The following is a 20,533-nucleotide window of genomic DNA, read 5'->3' on the forward strand; positions in this document are numbered from 1 at the left end:
TTAGGATATTTAGCAGTACCCCCCTCTAACCACTAGTTGACAATGGTAGCCCTTGTCCAAGTTATGACAATTTTATGAAAATGGATTTCCCGGAGGAAAACTTTTACTTGGTTGAAAATCAAGTCTTACCAAAAAGACAACTTTTTCTTTAGATGTTTATATCATTGCAGTAGAGTTGACTGTATTATCTTAATGGAAACCGGCTTCTGTTGTTTATGTGATTTATGAATCAAAAATATAGACTCCTGATTATTTCCTGGGAAGAAACAGCATTTCCTTACTTGCTTCCTACAGAGCCCTTTTCACTGGTATCCTCTGCATGTGGCTCTGCCTCTGCTGACCTTTGCTTTGAAGTGCTTTGGATTCTTGCGAAGAAAAACATCATGGGAATATACAGTTTGAAAGCCAAAGTTTTGTGGCTCCACATATAGGAGCCAGACTAAAATGTAGAGGGTGCTTCATCACCTGTATGGACTCCACAGAGTGACTTGAGAACACTCTGTTCCCCACAACATCACCATATAGAAACCTACCCTAACCATGTATGCACATACACACACACACACACACACACACACACACACACAGACACACACAGTTACCCCATCACTGAAGTGTAAAATGTCCTTGAGTTCAGAGTACAGTGGCTATTTACTAAATGAAAATAATATTGGGAAAGGACACTGTTGATTTTGAAGACCTTACTTTGAACTTAGCATATGTTTTCTCTCTCCACAGACACTGAGAAGTGTGTTGTATTTACTGCAGGGAAAATGGGAAATTATAATGAAATGGGTTTCTCTAGAAAACCCATTGGGGAAGTAGGTGAGAAAATACAACATGAGCATAACAGATCTTATTTTAAAGAAATAAACAATGTGTGCTGAACTCTGAACAAGCGCTATGTTCTAGGTAGAACTTCACAGTTAACCTTTGTAATGTCATGAGGAGGGAGATACAGTTCCTTTCTCAACTCTACAGAACCTCACAGGTTACCTAGAACTGTCCTCTGTTAGAAAGCTAAGAATTCCTCATTAGGTTAAAATGTATGCTGACTTAACATGAGTTCATGTTGCTCCAGTTATGCTACCAGAAGATAAAAGAGTGACGGTTTGCAGCATGCTCTGAATCATTAGTAGCATCAGTAAAATCCCAGTTCTTCCTTGGAAGTCCCAGAGACTTTGATGTGCCACAACCTTTCTACGTATTTGGAAAAGTGGGGATATTCCTTTCTTTGCTTCCTAAAAGGAGTTTAATGTTTTGCAAGAGCATCATGCAATAAGTATTGTATAACTCTAAATTGTATAATTGACTATGAGTTGAGTAAGACTCCCATGCATAAGCAGCTGGCTGGTTAGACAATCACAGGGAAGCTATGCCAAAAGCCTCCATTTACAAAGAATGCCTTGATGGATCCTAAAGGAAAATAATATTCAAGACAGATCACAGACTTTATTGTGCCTCCTCAGGGTACCTGTGCATATCTTCTCCTGTCTTGAGACTATGCTGTGAATGAGCTCCATGTTGACCTGCCTGCCACTTGACCAGCTCTATCCAGATATGCATAATTCTTGCTTAGGGCAAGAACTCATCTCCTGCATTGTCACTGTACCTACCCCATACTGCTTTAAGATTATTCTGAGAGCTAGAGTTTCTAAAACATGCCAGTTACATGTCAAAGAGACACAGCTTCTGTCTGATTATAAATATTATTACAAAGAACCAAATATGAGACAGTAACCACACCTTGTCAATTCATGGGTACCTACAGGCACAATCAATAGCATGGTCTTTTCAACATGGAGCTATGACAGATGGCCCTGTGTGTGCACCATTCATGCTAATAGCTCTGCTTGCTCAATGAGGTAATATTGAAGTAAGAAAGGCTGTCTTTTTGCTATGTTGTAAACAACAGTGCATTTCCATTTGGGATTTTCATTCTGAGAATATTCTCAGAATTATCATATGAGAAGAATTACAATCAAGCAACTATCTGTTGTTTGCTGTGCTTGGCTTCTGATTCCAGTAGGCCTGTAAATCCTCCAAGGGTCTTCCTGCCCAGCCAGGCCAATTTCCCTGTGGCACGCCCCCAGGCTCTCAGTAAATGCCTTCTGTGATTTGTATCTTCTGACTTCCTCTTTTTTTCTTTTTTTCCCCTACAGTGTGGCAAAGGAGCAGAAAACTTTGACAAGTTCTTCACGCGAGGGCAGCCTGTCTTAACACCACCAGATCAGCTGGTCATTGCTAACATAGACCAATCTGATTTTGAAGGGTTCTCGTATGTCAACCCCCAGTTTGTGCACCCAATCTTGCAAAGTGCAGTATGAAACTCAAAAATGAAAGATCAAATGCCTCCCCAGCCCCCAGCATCCCCAGCAGTGGGAAGTGATCCTTAACCATAAAAATTTAAGGCTATGGCCTTGTATTTTGTTCCACACAGAGGCCTGAAAATTCTAGGGACATTAGTCAGTACATGATCAACTTTTTTCCTCATCCCCCAACCAAAAGCATTATCTTAGTGGATGATGACATAATGTACAGAGTATAGTTTAATTATGTAGAAGTCATGTCCGGCTACAAGTTGATTCTTCCTAAAAAACAAAGAGACTTGGACCCTATTTTTGGTACGATTTGATATATTCTCCATACTTTCCATTTCTTGGATTTTCACTATCAGAATCAACCAGAGATAGTAAAGTGAACCCACCCTAACTCAAGGAAAGGAAACATTTCCACCCAAGATGTCTTTGGAACAAAAGAACAGGAAGTCCAAAGAGAAAGCAAAGAGAGGTTGGGGGCTCATATATTCAAGACCACATAGCTTCTATTCTCTGTTTCAATGGAAACAGTCCCTAGACTCAGAGAGGGCAGGATGAACCTGATCACTGTTCCCAGCCATCATAGCACAACCATAGTGCATAGTTTAAGAATGAAAGAAAACTTCAGACAAATATTCATTGAATCTATCATCTGTAATCCCCTGCTTGGTTGATAACTATGTCTATAACTCATTCTTTTTAAGAGGCCAAATCATCTAAGGATTTTGCTAAACAAGCATGTGAAATAATTTCAGATCAAGGATAAACCATGTGTACGTTCATTTTAATCTCTGGGAGATGACTCTTCAATCCAGGGTGCCATCAGTAATCATGCCACTGTTCACGAGTGTTGTTAGCCAACCCCACACAGACAATAATATTTTGCTACCTTTGTAGGTACCCTTCCTAAGAAGCTGAAATGTATGACCCCATCCCATTTTTTTACTATTTATTTAATAAGCTGCAGTGTCGTTTATGGAAGTACAATGTATAGTAATTTAGTCAAAGTATTGACTAGCCTCAGTCCCCATAGATTGATTTTCATCCTTTCTCTAGCCCCACATCCACTTAGAGATGAAAAAGAGTATAGTTTGGGTTCCCATTCTCAGTTCCTATTGAACGGCACATGTGGAACTGTAGGATCAAGATACTTTATGCTTATAACAGCTCAAAGATGTCTTCTTGCTAGAAGGATTTTAATATGTTTTGCTAGTGCATCATGCAATGGATTTTGCATGTTTATAATAAACCTTAATAACAAGTTAATCTATATTATTGATATAATTGTATCAACTATAAAGAGTATTATGATAATTTTTATAAGACACAATTGTGCTATATTTGTGACATTCATGTTTCCAGTCTGCTTTAAGATTAAGTGTTAGCTTTATTCATTGCTGCTGGGCTCTCACCCACTACCCCACACACTGGCACTCTATCAGATATATTAATTTTTTAATGTAGATGTAATTTTAAAAATGAATGGCTACTTTACACGTTTAACTAGGGTTTTACTATATATGTGTACATATGTATATTTATATATATATATATATTTGATTCTACCTGCAAACCCCGGTTTTGTTTGTGGGGATTATTTTTTGAGATGAGACTCTGTTAACTTCTTCATGTTATCCTCTGTTCAGGTTCCTTTATCACCCCTTCTCTTGGGGACAGCTGAATATATTTAATTCTAGTATTCCTGATATGTTCATATATATGTGGCATTGTTACAGCACCTGGGCTGAACTCCATGTGTGTGTGTGTGTGTGTGTATGTGTGTATGTGTGTGTGTGTGTGTCTGTCTGTCTGTCCTGTCTGTCTGTCTGTTTGTCTGATACTTTTCAGCCTATGTCTTTGGGGTCTCTAGGGATGAAGGGGCGAGAGGATTCCTTTCTGTGTGTGCATATGGACACCCAAAAATATGTAGTCTGTCTTTCTGCCCCAGAATAACTCACTGTGTACTCCAGAACACACAGAATCCTTGAGACAAACTTTATCCCCATGCCTGTGTAGAGCCATCTCTGAAGCTGTTGCCAGCAGACTCTCTTCAGAGGCACATACTGTCTTAAAGCTGTTCCTAGAACATTCCGGTCTTTGAAGAGCATGTCTTTGGCCAAATGCCTCCTAATACAAGGTGTTTAGAAGAGGCAGGCTTCTGCAGCATAAAGGACAAGTGAAAATGGAGTTCCCACCAGTCCTTAGAGAAGGCACCTCTCCTGAAATCATCTCACAGCTAAGCTCTCCTCTTTGTTACTCTCCACCTATCTGCTTGACAGTCACATACCCTGAAACCCACCAAGAGTCTTTGAGATACGGAGCATAGGCTGTTCTGAAAATCCCTAATCAAAAAGAGATATGGAGTCGAGAGTGGGCCAAACCAGAAAAGAGCAGTTTCTTCTGCAACCTTTCATGAATTCTGGACTTCAGACCTCAAAAAGTGGGAAAGGGTGTCATATATGGATCTCAGAAGTCAAGCTCATCATGTTGGTAACCTAGCCTTATCAAAAACACTGTACTCAGTCCAACTGTAAAGGAACTGGCTTATCAATCAATGAGCCTTGGAAGTGAAAGTGTTGCTCTTCCCAGGTGGGACAGCAACAGGAAGCTGAACCTCTCAAAGTGGGGGAAACCACAGAGAAGGAGCACAGGGTTCGTAGACAATCCATCCTGAGGTGCCAAGCTGCCTGACTCTCATGCCAGTAGCAGGCTTGGGTTCTTCCTTAAACCGCCAGCATCCAGCTCTAAGAGATTCAACTTCTCTAGAAAATATGTGTGATCCCTTGGATGGCTTGTACGCTTAGAGAATATCCACCAACATTCTCAAACTGGAGGAGGGAAATAACAGAGCCACAGACCAGCAATTGCCTAAGGAACAGAACACTGGAGAACAAACTTAGGAGAGATGATAAAAATTTAAGGAAGTGTTCATGATGCTGCCTATTCTATACACTGCTGAGTGTTAAATTCAGATGAAGGCTAATACTTTAAAGATCTGGACAGCAGAGACAACTTTTGGTACAAAACTAACTCATGTGGATAACCACTAGCAGCTGTTAGGCAGGATCAATTGATACTATTCCACATCCTTGTCCCACTTCACAGACCTTGTATGAAACAGGGCTACAGGGAAACATCTGCCATTTGAACTGAAGCAACCACGCAGGAGGCCAGAACCAGGAGGGTGCCTTGAAGGGCTTAATCCCCAGGGGCAGGGGTGGGAACTATTTAGAATGTACCTGCTCTCAGACTCTGCCTGCATTGGCAGGGTCTGTGGAGGAGAACCTAGCACAATCCAAGTCTCCACAGGGACCCATCAGGCTGTGACCCAGAAAATCCATTGAAATCATTTTGTATTATATTCCCCTGGAAGGTGGCCATTTCCCAGTAGTAGCTCTTCCCTGTTCCACCACAGGCCAGTGGGCTGCTAGCTCTGCCTTCAGTGTGGCATCTAAAGTTACCTGGTGCTTGGGTTGAATGGAAAGAACTGGAGTATGCTGCCAGGTGCAGCCCCAGGAGTTAATGGGAGGCTTACCCCCAGGCAGGAGCTAATTCAGAAGGTAGATAAGGAGCCCCAGGAGCTAAACTGATTGCCCATCACCCTCCTACCTCTGTGGCCTAGTTTGAGCTAGTAGCCTTTTCTTTAATTTAGTCTTTTTTTATTAGTGATTTGAGAAACTCAGGAGGCCCAGAGTTTTCCGGAAGCTTGGTCTGAGATGGTCACGTGAAAGATTACCAGAGGCCAGTATTAACCCTCAAATGTTGCTGCTCACAAGCTCCAGTTCTTAGCCAATAAATCATGGTGGCTTGCCAACCCCAAAAGAGCCACTCATTGATGTATCACTAAGAGGAGGAAGCAGAAGTCAACACCATGAAAGAGCAGGGTTTGAGTGTACCCAGGAAGACATGGAAGGTGGCAGAAAGGTTGTGTTATCTGCATGGGCTTTCCACTGGGGGTCATTGTGCAAATGGAAGTTACTGTTCAACAGCCTTCAAAGGAGTGGCTTCTTGCCAGATACAACCTTTTGTTCATTCTCAGACTCTCCCAACTGTAACAAGTCCTTTGCCCTGGGCCGAGCCAGCCAGCAGACCCTGGAAGCATTTAGTTCCATCTTTATCCCTCTGATAGTTATGGCTGCTGAGACTAGGTCCAGAAGTCATGAAAACAACCAACAGCAACCTGCCAGCTTCTGCTCAGCAGAGAAAAATAGGAAGGGTTTGTGCAGGGCTTTATTTTCTCAAACACCTCCACAAGGCAACACCACCTGACAGTCATTTTCTCACCTTGGTCTTATGAAATCATCTATTTCTTGTGTGTACATGTCACACTGTTTCCTGTTTGTTTACAACCCTAGAAGGGTTGCCTGTCCCCATGCCACGGCTGAGCACATCAAACAGTCACTCTCAGGAGATGCGTGCTGAGCCAGAGACCTGAAAGGATGCTGACCATGGGGTGTGGGGGGGTGGGGGGACAATAGCAAGGAAGGAGACAGGTCCTCTGGTTAGCAGTGGGTCCACACTAACATGACAGAATGTTAGGAAACCGGTTTTAAAATTGTTTTCCATGAACTGCTGTTAACAAAATGTGCTGGACAGTCAACACCCCTGCCACATCTCACTGGGCCAGCGTAGCAAATCTAGAAGAAGCAGATCCTTTCTGCTGTCAGAATAATCCAGAAAATCAGGAAAGAGTGCTTGAGGCATGCACAGGCACAGTGTTCTAGAAACGGTGTCTAACGCTGTCCCAGTGATGATACAGTAATGGTTAAAAAGTGTAGTCGGCTCAGCATTCGTGTGGTCAGGTGTCAGTCAATGAACAGCAGACACACCAGGTCGTTAAACAGCCTTACTGTGACCCTCCTCAGAAGCCCACAAGTTCCAAAGACTTTTTTTTTTAAACCTAAAACAAGAAATTAACTTATTAACTTCAATAGAGTACCTGGGTATCCTGGGCTATTTGTACTTTTTTATAGAGGACTTTAATAACTCAATCCTTTTCAAGTGAGTTTTTAAAATAATAAAAATTTCATAAATTTCCAATTCCTTGTAACTTATAGGAGGATTTCACCCAGGTTGGATAGAGCACCCACGATCTGCGTTCCCACAGCGGGATTTTCCCGTGCTAGTGAGGTGTGGAGTCCACACTGGACTGGCTGGCATATGATATTCTCTCTCTCTTTCCTAGCAGACACTATAGATAGCTGTGCAAGGTTTAGCCATCGCTCAACTGTAGGGATGATGGCTTTATAGCTCCCCTTCCTGATGTAGCCCCCAGAAAGGATTCTTGGGGATCTAGAGGGTCCCACTCTTCACTGTAAGAGTCAGAGCAGGAAGGGGGTGCTTCTTCAACTCTGGCTCAAGTCCCCTCTGGTCCCTCAGTCTCTCACATTTGATTAAAATGGAGAGATGCCCTCTAAGGATTCCGCCCACTGGGCAATTCAAGCCTCCTACCCCGAGAAGAGACAGCGCTGAGTGCGCCTGGGCATCTGCTTCCATTCCCATGGATGTGAGTAGACAGAACCCTACTTTTGAGAAAACACCTACCCAGCCCACTTTGTAACAACCCCCTTTTTCTAAACTATGACAAAAGGCGGCTTTGCACTTTCTGATCAAACAACACTGTCTTTTGTCTCCTGCTTAACTTTTAAGACTATCCTGTGATCGACGTTTGTAGATTTTTTTTGTTAATATTTTGCCTGGAAGAATGTGACTCTCCTTGGGAGGCTTAGTAGACTATTAAAAGTTATACATGAAGGTGGTTGCTATTTCAAGGCTAAAGGTTTTTCTAAGAATCGCTCTCCTATCCTGACCGTGAAGGCTTTTCAGGATACCTTTTATAGACGATCAGATGCATTCGAGCTGCGTTTCCTACATGATTTCTGTTTTGTTTTATGAAGGACACGCCATGTTTAAATCTCTCATTGGAAAACAAACAAACAAACAAGCAAACACCATGCAAAACCCCAAATTGGTTTGGAGGAAGGAGTGAAGGTGGAGGCTGTTGCCAGAACGGGCCTTTACTGATAAGCCAGGGGCTGTTCCACTGCTCGTTTGGTTACTGAGCAGGTGAGGTAGACATGTAAATTACTGCCTAGCTTTCTTGGATTTGTGTAACCTCTACTCTCCGTTTGCATGATCTGCTCTGTTAGATGCATTCATTGTAGTTCGGAAGCAAGCGTGTATGAATAAAGATACTGATCACTGCTGAGTGAGCCGCTGTCATTTGCATCTTGTAGCAGTCTTGCTCACCCATGTTTCCCACCCAGCGTTCTTTGAATGGCAATGACGTTGACTCCGGACACATTCCGTAGAACACTTTCGTCTTTTCACCCATTTCAATGGTTCTCTATTAAAGCCCCCTTTAAAAAAATAATCTCAAAATAGCTTTGGGGACTGGAGTTAAGAGCATTCACTGTACAGTCATGAAGTCCGGAGTTCTGATCCCAGCACACACAGCAAGCAGGGCATCCCACAACACTAGCACTGATGGATCTAACACCTTCTGGCTTCTGAGCAAGCCTGTGTGAGAACTTATACACACACACACTCACATACAAATAAATGAATGAGTGAATAAATGTATTAAAAAGAAATCAAAATACTGTGTGCTGGGCCAAGTGAGTTGGTTCAGTAGGTAAAGTCACTTGCCACCAAAACTGAGGACCCGAGTTCGAACCTCAAGACTCACATACTGGAAGGAGAGACCTGGCTCCTAAACAATGTCTTTCACTTCTTCGTGCATGCTGTGGTCTCTCTCTCTCTCTCTCTCTCTCTCTCTCTCTCTCTCTCTCTCGTCTCACATAATCCAGGCTGGCCTCAAATTCTGTATAGTCAAGGATGACCTTAAATTCTTGATCCTCCTGCCTCTCCTGCTAGAGCACAGGCAAACCACCACATCTGGTTGTAGTGCTAGGGACTGACAACTGAGCTATGTTGTACCCAACCCCCAGACCCCAGTTTCTAAAAGTCAAGGGCTGACGTTGGCAATGCCTCTTGCTCACGCTCTCCTGACATCGTCCTCTGAGATGCCTCTCCCCTTACACGCTCTCTGCATTCATATATGCACCCACTAGGTAAATGTTTTAATCCCTAAGATGCTGAGCTCACACCCAACCTCCTGAAGTTCAGGGTCTTGCATCTGCCATGGAAAGGCCCAAGGGATTGGGTTCTGAGGAGAAGCAAAAACAGTGTATTGACACACACAGGTCATCTTTCTAACAACACCCTCACGAAGAGCCAGTGGCCAGAAGGGCCTGAGACAGTCCATCAAGATTTATCCCTGGTGGCTTCAGAGGCACAGACAAGATTGAATGTGGCTTGATAACCCAGTCCTACAGAGGTGGAGGGGATGGTCTGAGGTCATGAACAATACCCTTCCAAGGGTATCAGATGTCACCGGAATGGAAGCTCAAGAATTCTGTTCAATAATGGCATCCCAGTTCCTCACCTCTGCCCATTGACATCCAGTCTGTCGGCAGATATTGTTTGGGCCACTCAGTCAGGATTCTCAGCTGGGGGCTATTTGCTCCTGGGATGCCTAGAGTTTTGATTTTTGTTGTTTTGTTTTTGCTGACACAGCCAGGAGGCATGCTGCCGATTCTGCTGGGTAGAGGGTGAGGACGCTGCCAAGCTTCCCACAATATATGGAGCAGTCCCCACTTCAAAACTTTGCCATACCCAAAATTCTAATGGTCCTACCGTTGAGGGGCCCAGCCTAAAATATTTCCCAAATCTTTCTACTTCGCTCCATCCTCAGTACTCCCTTCCCTGAGGTGACCCTTGATCTCTCACAGCTGCTCCTGCACAGCAGCCCACAGGACCAGATCCAGCAAGCCCTTCCTGTTTAAAGCGCTCCAACAGCTTCCCATCCCCCATCATCCACAGCCTGCCAGCAATACCCACTCTCAAGATACTGGGTCAACCGTTCGGAAGGTATGTTCAGAAATGCTGACTTGAGGGCTGGAGAAATAATTCACTCAGTTAAAGTGTGTGTTTCATAAGCGTTAAGGACCTGCATTCAATCCCCAGAACCCGTGTTTTAAAAGGTGCGCATGGCGATGGATATTTATAATCCCAGCCCTGGGAAGGTAGAGCCAGGTCCCATGACCACCCAACCTAGATGAATAGCCACACCTCGAGCCAATAAAAGACCTTGTCTCAGAATACAAGGCAGGCAGCTCCTGAGGGACAACACCGGAGGCTGTTCTCAGTGGTCAGTGAGTAGGCGCCTGCGCACAAAATGCTTACTGTGCGCATGTGTATAAGGCTCTTTCCTATCAGAATATGCTAAGTGAGGGGCCCAGCAACTAAAGAGTGTCTGCACCGAGCAGAGCCCCAGAAGAACATTTGTCTAATGAGTAAATGCATAAAAGGACCCCAGGAAGGCTGTGCTACCTCACGGTACTACAGGAAACATTAGGAGGCCATGGTCCTTGCTCTGGAGGTGTTGCGGCACTAAGGAGGCAAGATAGGCACACGGGCGTGTCTCGACAATGAAGGCACCGGGAGTGGATGGATGCCTCAGAAACCCGGATTCTCAGCTTCTGGTCTTCAGCCTTGAGTCTAGAGGCAGTGGTTGCCCACGTTTACACTTGAGTGGTCAGTCAACACCCCGAGGTTCTCCTCTAGCCTGCAGCGTTCTTGCTTGCTCTGGAGGGCAGCGGTGTAGTAATTAGGGCTCAGCTAATTTAGTACTATGCACACAGCAAAGGCTCTGTATTTTCACACCCTGCCCCATGAGTGAGCATCGCAGGAAGCTGGGTACTGCTTGACAGGGTGTGTGCAAGAAATGCTTTGAGCTCTAAGGAAGCCAAATTGGCTATCCCAAGATTCTTTTCTTGTAAGCTAGCTCAATAGACACATTGCAGGCAAGCCCGTTCTCATCGTGAAACGAGAAAATGGAATTCAGTGAAATCAAAGGGCTAGAGGCAGGCTCAAGGACTGGACGGACACAGACAGGTGAGCATGTCAAAGAAGCAGAAGTCTGAAGCAGATGACAAGTGCGTGGACAGTTCCACACAGCTGCAGCACAGGGGTGATCCTCCATAAAGGTGCCAGACGCACCTTCTACAGTTCCTTTGTTTGCATTTATTTATAGCCCACAGCGACAGCCACCTCAGGTAGAACCTAGTGACCTCATTCATCTTACATAAGAACAGAGGGCAGGTCAGAAAGATTGAATACCAGTACCCAGAGAAGCAAGCTCTAGATGTCTCATGTCCACTATAAGTACAGGGACGTCAGCTGTGTGTCTCCTGGAGAAGAAGGCCAAGAACCTGTGATCTGAGGAAGGAGGGGCTAGAAAGAGGAGATCAGTGCAAGCAGGAACTACTCAATGGGAGGGAGAGGAAGGGCTGATGTCTATCTAGCATCTGCTATAGAATCTGGGCATGATGACCTCATTAGCTCCCATGGTCCTGTTTGGATAGAGGTCATGTAAGGACTTACAGAGGAGGAAACCTTGTGATGTCTCCCTATGGTAGAGGCCAAGGTTTACACATTAATGATGGAACAATGAAAGCTCAGGTAGTAAGCTGGGTACAAACTGGGTACCATCTATGTACGCTTTTCCCGACCTTGGCCTACTCAGAGGTTGAAGATGCAACAATAAATCAGAGATGCAGGACCTCCTAAAGGCTTTTTCCCTTCACCACTTCCTTTCAAGCTCCCACCACCAAGGGGGAAGTTCTCCTCGTCTGACTAGATGCTCTTCTGCAGCTGTTTCCAGAAGCTTACCCCCCTCCCTTCACCCTCTCTCTCCTGATTTCATTTCCCCCACTTTTGCACTGTCTGTGTTCAGGGAGGAGAGAGAAAAATAGCATCCCTGTTCTTAGAACCCAGCAGGTACTTTGCAGCCGCCCACACCTGCCTGCCTCGTGCCCAGAGAGACCCAGGAGAAAGAAAACAAGCTTCAGGAATGGCTGGCTGGCCCAGAGCTCAGCTTCCACGGCAGCCTTGAGTTGAGGCCCCTCACCTAGGAGTCAAGAGCCAATCAGAGGGAAGCATGGTCTAATGGGTAGGGGACAGGGGATGAAGCAGAACAAAATACTCAGTGTTCTATGACAATGAGCAGCCCAGGGAGCAGCGGTGGGACTTGTCTGCGACAGAACACTGTAGGAATGCCTTTACTATTCTAGAACTTGACAGAAATAACACCTTGATTCCTAAGAAGGAAGCTGAAGCCTTATCATTGTGAAGTCAGTACTGTCATAGGTAACAACCAGGTAGCCTGGCCATCACATTGGTCTTCATGCCTTTCTGTGCTGGCAAAGAGGTCCTGTGGTAAATGCCAATGGGGCTCGCAACTATTAATTTTTGTACATATGGGGTGTGTATGGTGTGTGTGTATGTGTGTGTGTGCTGTGTGTGATATGTATACATGTGGTGTGTGTGTGTGATGTGGTGTGTATGATGTGTGTGTATGTATGTGTATGTGATATGTGTGTGCGTGTGTGTATGTGTGTCGTGTGGTATGTGTGTATGGTTTGGTATGAGTGGTGTGTTGTGTTATGTGTGTATGGTGTGGTATATGTGTGGTGTGTTATGTGTGTATGGTGTGGTATGTGTGTGGTGTATGTGATATGTGTGATATGTGTGTGGTGTGTGTATGTGTGTGTGGTGTGTATGTGGTATGTGTGGTGTGTATGTGGGGTGTGTGTGATGTGTGATATATGTGTGGTGTGGGGTGTGTGTGTGTGTGGTGTATGTGGTATGTGTGGTGTGTATGTGGTGTGTGTGTGCGCACATGCGCGCTCTGCACATAAGGTATATGTGTACATGCACAAGTGTGAGAGCATGCATAGGGAGACCAGAGCTCAATGCCAGGCATCTTCTTAATTGCTCTCTGCCTTATTTGTTTATGAGTTTGTTTTGAGGCAGCATCTCTCACTGCCTGGCAAAGAGATTCCATAGTAAATGCCAATGGAGCTCACAGCTATTGATTTTTGTACATATGGGGTATGTATGGTGTGTGTGTGTGTGTGTGTGTGTGTGTGTGTGTGTGTGTGTGTGATGGAGCCTGTCTTAGTCAGGGTTTCTATTCCTGCACAAACATCATGACCAAGAAGCAAGTTGAGGAGGAAAGGGTTTATTCGGCTTACACTTCCATGCTGCTGTTCATCACCAAAGGAAGTCAGGACTGGAACTCAGACAGGTCAGGGAGCAGGAGCTGATGCAGAGGCCATGGAGGGATGTTCTTTACTGGCTTGCCCAGCCTGCTCTCTTATAGAACCCAAGACTACCAGCCCAGGGATGGTCCCACCCACAAGGGGCCTTTCCCCCTTGATCACTAATTGAGAAAATGCCTTACAGTTGGATCTCATGGAGGCATTTCCTCAACTGAAGCTCCTTTCTCTGTGATAACTCCAGCTGTGTCAAGTTGACACAAAAATAGCCAGTACAATTGACCCCTTGTCAACTTGACACACAAACACATCACTAGTAAGCCTCAACCCTTACATTCTTACTCATCCCCAAGATCTAAATAACTTTAAAAGTCCCACAGTCTTTACATATTCTTAAAATTTCAATCTCTTTAAAATATACATCTCTTTTAAAATCCAAAGTCTTTTTACAATTAAAAGTCTCTTAACTGTGGGTTCCACTAAAACAGTTTCTTCCTTCAAGGGGGAAAATATCAGGGCACAGTCACAATCAAAGCAAAAATCAATCTCCAACCGTCCAACGTCTGGGATCCAACTCACGATCTTCTGGGCTCCTCCAAGGGCTTGGGTCACTTCTCCAGCCATGCCCTTTGTAGCACACACGTCGTCCTCTGGGCTCCAGATGCCTGTACTCCACTGCTGCTGCTGCTCTTGGTGGTCATCTCATGGTACTGGCATCTCCAAAACACTGCATGACCCCTTCAGTCCTGGGCCTTCAATTGCAACTGAGGCTGCACCTTCACCAATGGCCTTCCATGGCCTCTCACAGTGCCGAGCCTCAGCTCCTCTGCATGACCCCTTCATGCCTTCAAAACCAGTACCACCTGGGTGACCCTTACACATTACCAAGTCCCACTGCAGAAGGAGTACAACCTTGCCTATCTCTGGAACACAGCCTCTTTGTGCTTTCAGAAAACACTTCCCAGAAGATGTCACCTCAACAATGCTGGTCTCTTCTTAATCACCGCTAATTTCTTAGCTCCAGCTAACCAGCATCAATAGTCCCAGTAATGCAAAGTTTTTGCTTTAGTAGTTCTGGTATCTTGTTAATCACAGCTGATTCTTCAGCCCCAGCTAACCAGAACTACAAAATCTTCACAATAAAAACAGCAATGGCCCTGAAGAGAGTCTTTAATTTTCCCTCTGAAATTTCACAAACCAGGCCTCCATCTTCTGCACTGTTCTCAGCATTATCTTCCAAGCTCCTACACAACATCTGACAGAGCTCTTAACAACGAATGGATCTTCAAGCCCAAAGTTCCAAAGTCCTTCCACAGTCCTCCCCAAAACATGGTCAGGTTGTCACAGGAATACCCCACTCTGCTGGTACCAATTTGTCTTAGTCAGGGTTTCTATTCCTGCACAAACATCATGACCAAGAAGCAAGTTGAGGAGGAAAGGGTTTATTCGGCTTACACTTCCATGCTGCTGTTCATCACCAAAGGAAGTCAGGACTGGAACTCAGACAGGTCAGGGAGCAGGAGCTGATGCAGAGGCCATGGAGGGATGTTCTTTACTGGCTTGCCCAGCCTGCTCTCTTATAGAACCCAAGACTACCAGCCCAGGGATGGTCCCACCCACAAGGGGCCTTTCCCCCTTGATCACTAATTGAGAAAATGCCTTACAGTTGGATCTCATGGAGGCATTTCCTCAACTGAAGCTCCTTTCTCTGTGATAACTCCAGCTGTGTCAAGTTGACACAAAAATAGCCAGTACAGAGCCTATCAATTCTTTTCAAGTTGCTGGCCAGGGAACCCTAGGGGTCCTCCTGCTTCTGCCTCTCTAGTGCTGGGGTACTGGCATGTGTGCCCCTGTGCCCAGCCTCTTTATGTGAACTCTGGAGATCTAAATCCGGCCCCTTGTGCTTGCATGGCAAGCACTGTGAACTGTCTTGTTTTATGTTGTCAACTTGACACAAGCAGGAGTTATCACAGAGAAGGAGCCTCTTTTGAGGAAATGCCTCCAGGAGATCAAGCTGTAAGGCATTTTTTCAATTAGTGATCAAGGGAGGCCCATTGTGGGTGGTGCCATCCCTGGGCTGGATTCTATAAGAAAGCAAGCTGAGCAAGCCAGGGGAAGCAAGCCAGTAAATAACATCCCTCCATGGCCTCCGCATCAGCTCCTGCTTCCTGACCTGCTTGAGTTCCAATCCTGACTTCCTTTGGCGATGAACAACAATGTGAAAGTGTAAGCTGAATAAACCCTTTCCTCCCCAACTTGCTTCTTGGTCACTATGTTTTGTGCAGGAATAGTAACCCTGACTAAGACACACTATATCAACTAAGCCTTCTCTCCACCACCACATTAAACACCTTACACATCCAGAAACACATGAACAAAGAGAGAGGGACCATAAAGTCTATTAAAAATTCCAGTTTAGGTTTCTTGGAAGACAAGCACTATCTGAAGCAAACCAGGCAGAGCCCTTCTTGACTTTTACAAAATTCCCTGGTCTTTCTTGGCTGGATTCAATGCACTTTTTTTTTTTACTTCTATTTTTGGTTTTTGATGGATCTACAGGGATGTTACCCCATCAGAAGTTGAGAGCATTTGTATAGTAGGCATCAAAAGTTTGAGAAATACTGGTTGGAGAGATGGTTCCACAGTTAAGAGCACTTGATGTATTTGCGTTAATTATATGTAATTTAAAATGTATTCTGAACCTACCTACGGGAACAGTGAGCTTTGCTTTTTGACAGATGAGTCATTTCAAGGTTCACTTGTGCAGACACACACAGCATACACACTCTATGTCCTCGCAGCTCACACTAGTTACCACGTACTGCAGCCGTGAGGTGCAGCATAACTAATTATCCTGACACTTATCTACATCAATAGCTGTCTCACAGTTTTTATGGGGTAGAAGTTTGGGGCATCTTAGCAAAGAGGACTGTCCCCAGCTCTTCATGAAGTGTCACTGATGGCATTCTTGTCCCCAGACATCGCCCTGTTGACTTGTATCTTTCCCTTTTTTACTGTTAATTAAGAACGCCCTATCCCTGCACTACAGAGAGATGGTTAAAAATCTTGAAATGGGGCTGGAGAGATGGCTCAGTAGTTAAGAACACTGGATGCTCTTGTAGAAGACCCAGGTTCAATTCCCAGGACCCACAGTATTCTCTATAACCACCTGTAACTCCAGTTCCAGTGGATCTGATGGCCTCTTCTGGCCTCCATGCGCCCTGCATCCTTGTGGTCGCCCAGACATGCATGCAGGTAAACATACTTCTTAAACATATAAAATAAAAATTTTAATTAAATCTTGTTCTGAAATCTTGAAAAATATGGCAAAGTCAAGACGAAAATAATGAATTTCACATGCCATCACACAACCGGAGAGACCGCTGATGACCTCGGAGATTGTTTCTTTTCTTCTGGCGTGTCATCTTACCCTGTTGGGCACATGGTGGGCATCCACGTACCTATCCTGCTTTTCCAAGTATATCTATTCCCATGGATAATAATATTGCATCCCTTAATCAAGTCATTAAGAACTCTATACTGGTTTGCTTTTGTTTGTTTAAATACGGTCTTGCTGCATAGCCCAGGCTGGCCACAAAGTCATAAGAGAGCCCAGGCTAGCTATGGTAATTTAAATGATAAGTGTCCCCAATAGGCTAAATCATTTGAACACCTGCTGTTCAGTTACTTGTGCTGTTTGGGGAGTTGAGCCTTGCTGAAGGAAGTACATCACCGGGGGAAGGTTTGAGAGATGGTCCCTTCACCCAACCTCCAGATCTCTGCTTAATGCTTTAGTTAAAGGCGTGAGTCCTCAGCTTCCTGCCACCATGTCTCCACCCCATCGTGATGCGCTCTCAGCCCGTCCCTCTGGAACAATAAGTCAAAATAAACTTTCTCTTCCTTAAGTGGCCTTTCATCATGGAGTTTTATCACAGCATTGGACTGTCTTAGGGTGTTACTGACATGAACAGGCACCATGACCAACGCAACTCTTATAAGGACAACATTTAATTGGGGCTGGCTTACAGGTTCAGAGGTTCAGTCCGTCATCATCAAGATGGGAACATGGCAGCATCCAGGCAGGCATGGTGCAGGAGGAGCTGAGAGTTCTACATCTTCATCTGAAGACTGCTAGCAGAATACCGGTTTTCAGGCAACTAGGCTGAGAGTCTTAAAGCCCACATCCACAGTGACACGCCTACTAATAGTGCCACTCCCTGGGCCGAGCATATACAAACCATCACAATGACTAATACATTAGCTTTGAATTCCAAAATCCTCCTACCTTTGGCTGCCAGGTCCTGGGAGTACAGGCATGTGCCACCACATCTAGACCTCCACTGAATATCTAAAACACCTCCTGGTTTTGACTGTACAAACTGACCTTTGTTAAGGCTGCTCTTGTTAAGTTTTTAGAGCTCTCCATCCTTGCAATTATTTTGAATAATTCAGTGGCAAACACCTTAGATCCAAAATCTTCTTATGCATTTTATCTCCTCTCCCCAGTTGGGTCCCAGGAACATAACCAAATGTAACCCAGGCTGGTCTAGAACTTGTAGCTGAGGTTGGACTTGAACTCACAACCCTCCCAAGTACTGGGATTACAGGATGCACCACTATGCCTAGCTTGAAACCTTATTTTCTGTAGTGACATATTCTCACCCCTGGATCAACTAAAAACTAGTGGGGGCTTTTTTTTAAATATCATACTGTTTCTAGATAATTTGCCACCAAAAGTCAACTCATTCATTTATTCATTCAGCAAACACTTATGTGTACCCTAAACAATGCACCAGGACCAGGCTACATACCGGGCATGCAATGGTTGCTACAGCTCTTAGTCAAGAGTGTGTTTAACATCAGCTTCTTTCTGCAGGATTGGAAGCAGCTTGAAGTAAAATACTTCAAACAAATAATTAAATAGAAATAGACCATAGGGCCCAAAGAGAATCAATAAAATCCCTGTCACTGATCTTACAGTTATCTGTGCATTTCCTAGAAGCCGAAGAAAGTGGGAGTCGTGATGGTCAGTCACGTGATTCTCTTTCCTGGAACCTTATGTCGCTGGGAAAGACAGTGTTTTCTAGTACTGAGATTCAAAAGAAACTCAACAGTAATGATTTTATTGCATCAAAAAGGCATTGTCAACATTAAAAAAAAATTAGTGACATTTTGGATGTTTTATTTTCCTTTTTGAGATAAGGCTCCATGTAGCACAAGCTGGCCTCAAATTCTATACCGAGACCAGCTTTCAAGTCCTGATGCCCCTGCCTCTGGACCCCTGATACTGAGATGCTAGGCCTGTACCCTTGAAAAGTGGCTGATGCATTGAAATGGCTTTGATCTTTCTTTCTTTCTTTCTTTCTTTCTTTCTTTCTTTCTTTCTTTCTTTGTTTATAAGACAATCAATTCAGTGGCCTCTTTCTCCTAGCCTGTCTTTAGTGATCTACATCAACTACTTGGCATAATATAAAGATGAAATTTCATGAAGGTGACCGATGGGGATGTTCAAGCCAGTGTCTGGAAATGTAGCCAATGACATGGCCCAGCTCGGTCCAAGAAAAGAATTTAGAATTCCTGGAGGAAAGAGAACAACGAGGTGCCATGTTTTATCTGTCAACTTGGCAAAAGTTAAAAGCCTACTTTAAAGATTAAAACCCAATTTTGGCAGTAGTTGGGAAAACCAGTCCTCGCCTACCCTGTGGGTGGGAACAGAAATTGGTGTAATAATTTTGGAGGGCAATTTGCAACAACACTCTTGAAAATGTGCTTACGCACAGCTATTCTACTTTAGAAGATGTTTTCAAAGGAAAAAGGGAAAAAAAAAAAAACAGCACACAAAGCCTTAGTTGGTGAGACTTCCTTCTCCCGGGCTGTCCAGATTGAACTGGATCCAGCTGGACCTTTGCACTCACCCACCTAGGCTTATCAGTCCTCACATATATTCATTTATTCATCCATTCATTTCTTCAATGTGTGTGGGGGGGGGTGGACTCATGTATGCAGGCACACACGAGTCTGCATGCATGTGGAAGCCAGAGGACAACCTCAGATGTTGATCCTCCTTGAGGTTTTCCGCTAGCTTTTTTGAGATAGGTCCCTCACTGAGACTTGAAGCTTATCCATTAGGCTAGGCTGGCTAGCCAGCCAGCCCTGGACATCTACCTGCCTCTATGCTCCCAGTGCTAAGGTTACAAGTTCATTCCACCGTGACTGGATTTTTACTTCGGTATTGGAGATCAATCCAAGTCCTCATGTCTACACGGCAAGCACTTTACTGACCGAGCCATCTCAGCCCACCCCTTGCCCAACTCCCCACTTTAAAAACTTGTTATTTTGAAATAATTTAAGACTCAAATCAGTATAGATGCTTCCCATCTGTCCCTCAGCCAGTTTGCCCTTTGGTTTTATCTTCACAGGCAAATATATAAACAGAGCTAGGGAATGGCTGCCCCACTGAAGACCCCCTAGAGAGTTCACACACACAGACACACACACATACACACACACATATACACAGACACACACACACACACGCACAAACGTACACACACAGACACACACACTCACACACACACACACACACACACTCAAACACACACATACTCACACACACACACATGGTGTGGGAGATCAGCTGCTATGAAATTCTACCACGTAGAATTCTACCACAGGCTCACATAGCCACCATCACTGTCACCAGGATTTTGAACTTGTTCTATTCTGTAAGAAACTTACTCCTGCTGGCCCTTCCAGCCATACCCCTGACCACCAGAGCCCCTGGCAACCAGCACTGTGCTCTGCTGCAATACCGTTTGCCATGTTTAGTGTTGTAAACTGGAAGCACATGGGCCTGGAAAGACAGCTCCATCAGTGAAGTGTCAAGGACCTGAATTCTGGTCCCCAGAACAGGTGGAAACAGCGGGGTGTGGTGACAGGTGCCTCAGCCTCAGCTGTGGGAGGAGAAGACCGGAGAATCCCTGGTGCTTTCTGGCCAACTGGTCTAGCACAGTAAGTGAGCTCCAGGTTCAATGAGAGACCCTGTCTCAAAAATAAGGTGGCAAGCCATAAAGGATGCTAGCTGATGTTATC

At 44.7% G+C, this 20,533-nt stretch overlaps 1 protein-coding gene across 2 annotated transcripts in view; it reads left to right on the plus strand.

The window, feature by feature from the left end:
• Nucleotides 1-8,526, plus strand: part of Prkca (protein kinase C alpha) — a 404,382-nt gene extending 395,856 nt beyond the window's left edge. For both annotated transcript variants that reach the window (XM_085829454.1, XM_021175668.3), the window contains one exon: nucleotides 2,163-8,526. In XM_085829454.1, coding sequence (XP_085685580.1) covers nucleotides 2,163-2,327 — 165 coding nt within the window. In that variant the 3' untranslated portion in view covers nucleotides 2,328-8,526. The remainder of the gene's footprint in view (nucleotides 1-2,162) is intronic.
• Nucleotides 8,527-20,533: the final 12,007 nt, after the last annotated feature.

This window comes from Mus caroli, unplaced genomic scaffold (genome assembly GCF_978045245.1).
Source record: "Mus caroli unplaced genomic scaffold, Mus_caroli_1 scaffold_13, whole genome shotgun sequence".
Taxonomy (NCBI): Eukaryota; Metazoa; Chordata; class Mammalia; order Rodentia; family Muridae; genus Mus; species Mus caroli.